This window comes from Rhinoderma darwinii (assembly GCF_050947455.1).
Source record: "Rhinoderma darwinii isolate aRhiDar2 chromosome 5 unlocalized genomic scaffold, aRhiDar2.hap1 SUPER_5_unloc_20, whole genome shotgun sequence".
Lineage (NCBI taxonomy): Eukaryota > Metazoa > Chordata > Amphibia > Anura > Rhinodermatidae > Rhinoderma > Rhinoderma darwinii.
This window is the reverse complement of record NW_027461777.1, coordinates 85,555-93,336: the sequence shown is the minus strand read 5'-3', so window position 1 is coordinate 93,336 and position 7,782 is coordinate 85,555. Positions and strand designations below refer to the sequence as shown.

Below are 7,782 nucleotides of genomic sequence, written 5' to 3'. Positions count from 1 at the left end.
ACGTCTATGAAAAAATAAAATTAGTTAAGGCTCCAATAAGTCAGGAAAGAAAAAATATGCAGTTGTGCCGACCCGAGGGGAACATTTCTTCTGTTTCAAGTGGCGAATTATCAAGGCCCCTAAAATAAGGGAACCAGGAAGGGGAGAGCCCAAGCATATCTGCTTGAAGCGAGGGTGCCCGTATTATACCAGGACAACACTTTCCCGGCAAAATTCCCCAAACTGCAAAGATGCCGAGTGTGGACCAAAAGGGGAATAAGTAAGGACCATTTATTAGTGAGACACCGGCCTGTGCAGAAAGGATTGTGTCACAGCGTAACACACATCTATGGATTATTTTATTGTTTTTTTTACCCCATTATTATACCACCTGACTATGCCCCTTATATACTCCGCCGAGCTTACATGTACCCCCTACATTATAAACGGAAACACCAGTAAAAGTACAAACAAAACTACTGCCAAGCAAAATCCATGCTCCAAAAGCCAAATGGTGATCCTTCCCCTCTGAACCCTACAGCATGCCCAAACAGCATTTTACTTCCACATATATGGCAGCGCCATACCCGGTAAAACCCTTTTAACAATTTTTTGGGTGTGTGTCTCCAGTGGCACAAGATGGGCACGACATATTTGGCACTGAAATAGCACATCTAGGGAAAAATTTTAATTTTACTTTGCATCATTTGCAGCGCAATCATTTATGGAAAAGACCTGTGGGGTGAAAATGCTCACTACACCCCTTAATAAATGCCTTGTGGGGTGCAGTTTTCAAAATGGCGTCACTTCTCAGGGGTTCCTTTTATTATTTCACATCAGAGCCACTGCAATTGTGAACCAATACTCTGTGAATCACCGAATTAGGCCTCAATTTTGCATGGTACTCTTTCACTCCTGAGCCCTGTCAAATGTTGAGGAAAAAGATTAGGGTCACATGTAGGGTGTTTCTAAAACCGGGAAACACAGCATATTAACCCCTCCCCGCCGCAGCCCTTTTTTCAGATTTTCATTTTCGTTTTTTCCGTCGATATAGTCCTATGAGGGCTTGATTTTTGCGGGACGAGTTGTAGGTTTCCGTTGCATCATTTATTGTGCTATATAATGAAGTAGAAAATGGGAAAAAAAGTTATTTGTGGGGTAGAAAATGAAAAAAACAGCGATTCCTCCATGGTTTTTTGTGCGTAGTTTTTTTGACGGAATTCACTGTGCAATTAAAACAACATGTTAACTTTATTTTTTGGGTCAATACGATTACGGCGATACCAAATATATATAGTTTTTTCTATATTTTACTACTTTTACAAGTAAAAACCTAAGTGTAAAAAATAAAATGTATTTTGTGTCGCCAAATTCCGAGAGCCGTAACTTTTTTATTTTTCCGTCGATTAAGTGGTATGAGGGCTTATTTTTTGCGGGATAAGCTGTAGTTTTTAATAATACCATTTTGGTGTACATGCAACGTTTTGATCACGTTTTATTTCATTTTTTTGTGGGAGATTAGTTGACCAAAAAAATAGAGGCTCTGGCGTTCACCGTGCGGGTTAAATAATGATATATTGTAATAGTTCAGACTTTTACGGACGCGGCGATACCAATTAAGTTTTTTTTTTTTTTTACTATGCTCTAGGGCAAGGGCGTAGCTAGGGGGGGCAGGCGGGGCATGTGCCCCAGATGCAACTACAACGGAAGGAAGGGGGGGCGCCGACCAGGGGAGTGGAGGCATGTGCCCTCCGGGCCGATACCCCCATAGACATTTAGTGCCATGGGCAGCACATGGGACAGGAGTGGGAGCTGTGTAATGTATGCACGATGTTCTCCTGCACAGGCAGAGCGTGTGTGTGTGTGCTCCGGGCAGCTGCATTATACGTCACATGTGACGTCATATAATGCAGCCGGCCATACACTCTGCCTGTGAGGAGAACACCATTGAAGTGTTCAGCTCCAGCTAGCAGACAGACAAGCAGGGAGGATGGAGGAAGAGAGGGATGGGGAGGAGCAGTCTTATCCACAGCTATTCTCCTGCCTGCAACGTGTGACCCCTCATAACATGAAGATCCCACTACGGAGCTCCGAACTGATAAGTACAGCTGTGTATGTGCAAGTAGGGGGAGGTGTGTGTGGAGGTGTGTGTGGAGGTGTGTGTGTGTGTGTGTGTGTGTGTGTGGAGGTGTGTGTGTGTGTGTATGTCTGTGTGGAGGTGTGCGTGTGTGTGTGTGCGTATGTGTGTGTGTAGGTATGTGTGGGGAGGTGTGTGTGTGTGTGTGGACGTGTGTGCGTGCGTGTGTCTGTGTGTGTGTGTGTGTGTGTGTGTGTGTGGAGGTGTGTATAATTGTGTGTGTGTGTGGAGGTGTGTGTGTCGCGCGCGTGTGTGTATGTGTGTGTGTGCGTGTGCGTGTGGAGGTGTGTGTGTGTGTGTGTGTGTGTGTGTGTGTGTGGAGGTGTGTGTGTGAGTGAAGGTGTGTGTTTGTGGGGAGGTGTGTGTGTGGAGTTGTGTGCTTGTGGAGGTGTGTGTGTGTGTGTGTGTGTGGAGGTGAGTGGAGGTGTGTGGAGGTGTGTGGAGGTGTGCATGTGTGTTTGTGTGTGGAGGTGTGTGTGTGGAAGTGTGTGTGTGGAGTTGTGTGTGTGTGTGTGTGTGTGTGGGTGGAGGTGTATCTGTGGTGGAGGTGTGTGTGTGTGTGTGTGTGTCTGTGGAGGTGTGTTTGTGCGTGTCGAGGTGTGTGTGGAGGTGAGTGTGTGTGTGTGTGTGGAGGTGTGTGTGTCGCGCACGCGCGCGCGCGTGTGTGTGTGTGTGTGTGTGTGTGTTGAGGTGTGTGTGTGGAGGTGTGTGGAAGTGTGTGTATGGAGGTGTGTGTATGTGTGTGTATGGAGGTATGTGTATGTGTTTGTGGAGGTGTGTGTGGAAGTGTGTGGAGGTGTGTGTGTGTGTGTGTGTGTGTAGGTGTTTGTGTGTGGAGGTGTTTGTGTGCAGAGGTGTGTGTGAGTGGAGGTGTGTGTGTGTGTGTATGTGGAGTTGTGTGTTTGTGGAGGTGTGTGTGTGTGTGTGTGTGTGTGTGTGTGTGTGTGTGTAGAGGTGTTTGTGTGTGGAGGTGTGTGTGTGTGTGTGTGTGTGGAGGTATGTGTGGAGGTGTGTGTGTATGGAGGTGTGTGTGGAGCTGTGTGTGGAGGTGTGTAAAGGTGTGTGGAGGTGTGTTTGTGTGTGTGTGTGTGCGTGTGTGTGTGTGTGTGTCTGTGGAGGTGTGTGTGTGGAAGTGTGTGTGTATGGAGTTGTGTGTGTGTGTGTGTGTGTGTGTGGAGGTGTGTGGAGGTGTGTGTGTGTGTGTGTGTGTGTGTGGAGGTGTGGAGGTGTGTGTGTGTGAGTGGAGGTGTGTGGAGGTGTGTGGAGTTGTGTGTTTGTGGAGGTGTGTGTGTGTGTGTGTGTGTGGAGGTGTGTGTCTGTGTGTGTGTGTGGAGGTGTGTGTGTGGAGGTGTTTGGAGGTGTTTGGGGGTGTGTGTTTGTGTGTGTGTGTGGAGGTGTATGTGTATAGAGGTGTGTGTGGAAGTGTGTGTGGAGGTGTGTGTGGAGGTGTGTGTGTGTGTGTGTGTGTGTGTGGAGGTGTGTGTGTGTGTGTGTGTGTGTGTGTGTGTGTGGAGGTGTGTGCGTGTGTGTGTGTGTGTGTGGAGGTGTGTGTGTGGAGGTGTGTGTGTGGAAGTGTGTGTGTGGAGGTTTGTGTGTGTGGAGGTGTGTGTGTGTGTGTGTGTGTGTGTGTGTGTGTAGGTGTGTGTGTGTGTGTGTGTGTGTGCGTTTGTGTGGAGGTGTGTGTGTGTGTGGAGGTGTGTGTGGAGGTGTGTGAGTGTGTTTATAAATCGTTTTTGTGTCGGAGGTGTGTGAGTGTGTGTGTGTGTGTGGAGGTGTGTGTGTGTGTGTGTGTGTGTGTGTGTGGAGGTGTGTGTGGAGGTGTGTGTGGAGGTGTGTGAGTGTGTTTATAAATCGTTTTTGTGTCGGAGGTGTGTGAGTATGCATATAAATAAGTTGGGTGAGGGGATTCTGTATAATCTGTTTTAGTGGGGAGGAAGGATTTGACTGTATGGCCTCATGCACACTTCCGTCGGCCGTTGTACTGCCGCTAATGACGGTTTCCGTGAATCACGGACCTCACACGGATGGCTTCCGTGTACAGTCCGTTGTTTCACGGACCAAATCAATGCAAATGCAGAGACTGTTCCGTCAAAAACGGGCAGGAGTAGGACCTGCCCTATTTTTGAGGGAACGGTGGCACGATTGAGTTAAAACAATGGAAGTGTGCATGGACCTATTGAAATAAATTTGTCAGGGTGCTATCAGTTCAAACAACGGATAGCACCCTGATGAAAAAAACTGAAGTGGGCATGAGGCCCAAGGCCTCAAGCACACAACCGTTGCCATTTATACGGCTTCATATCACGGATCCGCAAAACAAGGACCGCACATAGAACTATACTGCTTGTAAAATGTACAAATGGCTTTATGCTCCAGTTACATTAAAATAAAAGTGAAAAAAAAGTTACACCTCATTGATTGGTTGATTAAGCAAACATTGTGAGTGGGAAGGAGATGTCGGGAAAGAGTTTGGGGGGGGGGGGCGCCAAGGTGAATCTTTGCCCCGGGTGCAGGAGAAACTAGCTACGCCTCTGTCTAGGGGGAAAATGGGGAAATGTTTTTTTTTTGCACTTTTAATTTTTTTCTTTTTTTTTTACATAAAGAAAAAAACTTTGTTTAACTCATTTTTACTTTTTTTTATTAGTCCCCCTAGGTGACTTCAACCAGCGATCGTCAGATCGCTTGCACAATATACTGCAATACTAATGTAAGTACTTATGTGAGGGCTCAATAGATGCACAAAGACGGCGGACCTGGGGGCCTTCATTAGGCCCCCAGGCAGCCATAGAAACCATCGCCCCACCCCCGCGCGATTGCGTTGCGGGGGGCGCAATGAGCTGTTAGAGGGGGTCGCCCCCCTCTTTCTAATGAGTTAAATGCTGCGGTTGCTATTGACCGCAGCATTTAACGAGATAAACGAGCGGGATCGGACTCGAGCGAGATGCCGCTCTTTACTCTGTAACATACAGCAAACACTGGCATCGTATGGAGCGGGTTCACTCTGTGAACTCGTTCCATACTTCCCCTACCCAACTTTGGCGTATGGATACGTCAAATGTCGGGAAGGGGTTAATTAGAGAGCTGTCTTGTTATAGTGGCACAAGCTGGGCACCACATATTGGCATATCTATAGAAAAAAATCCCATTTTCACTCTGAAACATCGAGTGCACACTAATTTTTGCAAAACACCGGCAGGGTTAACATGCTCACTTCACCACTAGCTGAATACCTTGAGAGGTGTAGTTGCCAAAATGGGATCACTTCTGGGGGGGTTTCCACTGTTTTGGACCCACAGGGGCTTTGCAAATGCGACATAGCGACCAGAAACCAATCCAGCAAAATCTGCATTTCAAAATCCAAATGCCGCTCCTTCCCTTGTGAGCCCTACTGTGTGCCCAAAGAGCAGTTTATGACCACAAATGGGGTATTGCCATACTCGGAAGAAATTGCTTTAGAAATGTTGGGGTTCTTTTTTTCCTTTATTTGTTGAGAAAATGAAAAATTTTGAGCTAAATCTACGTCTTTTTATTTTCACTGCCCAATTCTAATAAATTCTATGAAAAACTTGTGGGGTCAAAATGCTCACTACACCCGTAGATGAATTCCTCAAGGGGTGTAGTTTCCTAAATAGAGTTAGTTTTTGGGTGTTTTCACTGTTTTGGTCCCTCAGGGGCTTTGCAAATGTGACATGGCCTCTGCAAATCATTCCTGCTAAATTTGAGCTCCAAAAGCCAAATGGCGCTCTTTCCCTTCTAAGCCCTGCCGTGTCCAAACAGCCATTTTCAACCACATTGTTTTATTCTGGAGAAATTGCTTTACAAATTTTGCAGTGCCTTTTCTCCTTTAGTCCTTGTGTAAATGAGAAAAAATTAGCTAAACCTACATTTTCTTTGAAAAAATGTAGATTTTCATTTTCATCACCTACTTCCAATAATTTCTGCAATAAACCTGTGGGGTCAAAATGCCCACTATACCCCTAGATAATTTCTTTGGTGGATGTAGTTTCCCAAATGGGGTCACTTTTAGTGGTGCCCTTCAAACATGGTGCCTAAAATATATTCTAACAAAAAGAAGGCCCAAAGAATCCACGCTAGGGCCACATGTGGGATATTTTCTAACTCTGCAGAACCTGGGCAATAAATATTGAGTTGCATTTTTCTGGTAATACTTTCTGAAAAAAAACATGAAATTTGTAAATGTCACCTCTATTTTGCTTTAATTCCTGTGAAACGTCTAAAGGGTTAAGAAACTTTCTAAATGCTATTTCGAATACTTTGAGGGGTGAAGTTTTTAAAATAGGATGACTTATTGAAGGTTTCTAATATATGAGGGACTCAAACCCACTTCACATCTGAACTGGCCCCTGTATAAATAGCCTTTTTAAATTTTCTTGAAAATGTGAGAAATTGCTGCTAAAGTTCTAACCTTGTAACGTCCTAGAAAAGTAAAAGGATGTTCAGAAGAACAATGCCAATCTAATGTAGACATATGGGGAATGTTAATTAGCAACTATTTTGTATGGTATAACTGCCTGTCGTACAAGCAGATACATTTAAATTTAGAAAAATGCTCATTTTTGCAATTTTTCGCTAAATTTTGGTGTTTTTCACAATTAAATACTGAATGTATGGAGCAAATTTTGCCAGTAATATAAAGTCCAATGTGTCATGACAAAACAGTCTCAGAATCCCTTGGATATGTAAAAGCATTCCGAAGTTATTACCACATAAAGTCAAACATGTCAGATTTGAAAAATGGGGCTCTGTCAGGAAGGTCAAAAGTGGCCAAAGAGGTCCCACCTCTGGGACCCGCACCTATCTTAAGAACGGGGCCCCCTAAACCATGTTCTACCTCTTTCTCGCTGCCTCCCGGACATTTCCTGACTTCAATGTCGGGAGTTACAAAAAAAAGCATAGTTTGCTGAGTTACACTGTTTCCGTAAGTCCCATAGAACCGAATGGTAGTTACGGAAGCAGCGTAGCTCGCATGCTACGCTGCTTCCGTAACTGCCATTCACTACTATGAGAATTATGGAAAGTTACAGAGGGTGACTTCCATGAAGTCAGGAAGAGGCTGGGCGGTAGCAAGAGCAAATTTTCAAATTTCATTTTTTTTTGCAGAAATTCATTTTTAATCTATTTTTTTTTGTAACACAGAAGTTTTTACCAGAGAAACGCAACTCAATATTTATTGCCCAGATTCTGCAATTTTTAGAAATATCCCACATGTGGCCCTAGTGCGGTAATGGACTGAAACACAGGCCTCAGAAGCAAAGGAGCACCCAGTGGATTTTGGGGCCTCCTTTTTATTAGAAAATATTTTAGGCACCATGTCAGGTTTCAAGGGCTCTTTCGGTGCCAAAACAGTGGAAATCCACCAAAAGTGACCCCATTTGGGAAACTACACCCCTTGAGGAAATTATCTAGGGGTATAGTGAGCATTTTGACCCCGCAGGTTTTTTGCAGAAATTATTGGAAGTAGGCCGTGAAAATAAAAATCTTCATTCTTTCAAAGATAATGTAGGTTTAGCTAATTTTTTCTAATTTCCACGAGGACTAAAGGAGAAAAAGCACCACAACATTTGTAAAGCAATTTCTCCCGAGTAAAACAATACCCCACATGTGGTTATAAACGGATGTTTGGACACACAGCGGAGCTTAGAAGG

At 44.7% G+C, this 7,782-nt stretch overlaps 1 protein-coding gene across 1 annotated transcript in view; it reads left to right on the top strand.

Moving 5' to 3' along the window:
* Positions 1–1,863: 1,863 nt before the first annotated feature.
* LOC142687191 (uncharacterized) overlaps positions 1,864–7,782 on the top strand; it is a 28,431-nt gene continuing 22,512 nt past the window's right edge. Inside the window, exon 1 of the mRNA XM_075847558.1 lies at positions 1,864–2,091. Within this exon, the coding sequence (XP_075703673.1) occupies positions 1,970–2,091 (122 nt within the window). The 5' untranslated portion in view covers positions 1,864–1,969. The remainder of the gene's footprint in view (positions 2,092–7,782) is intronic.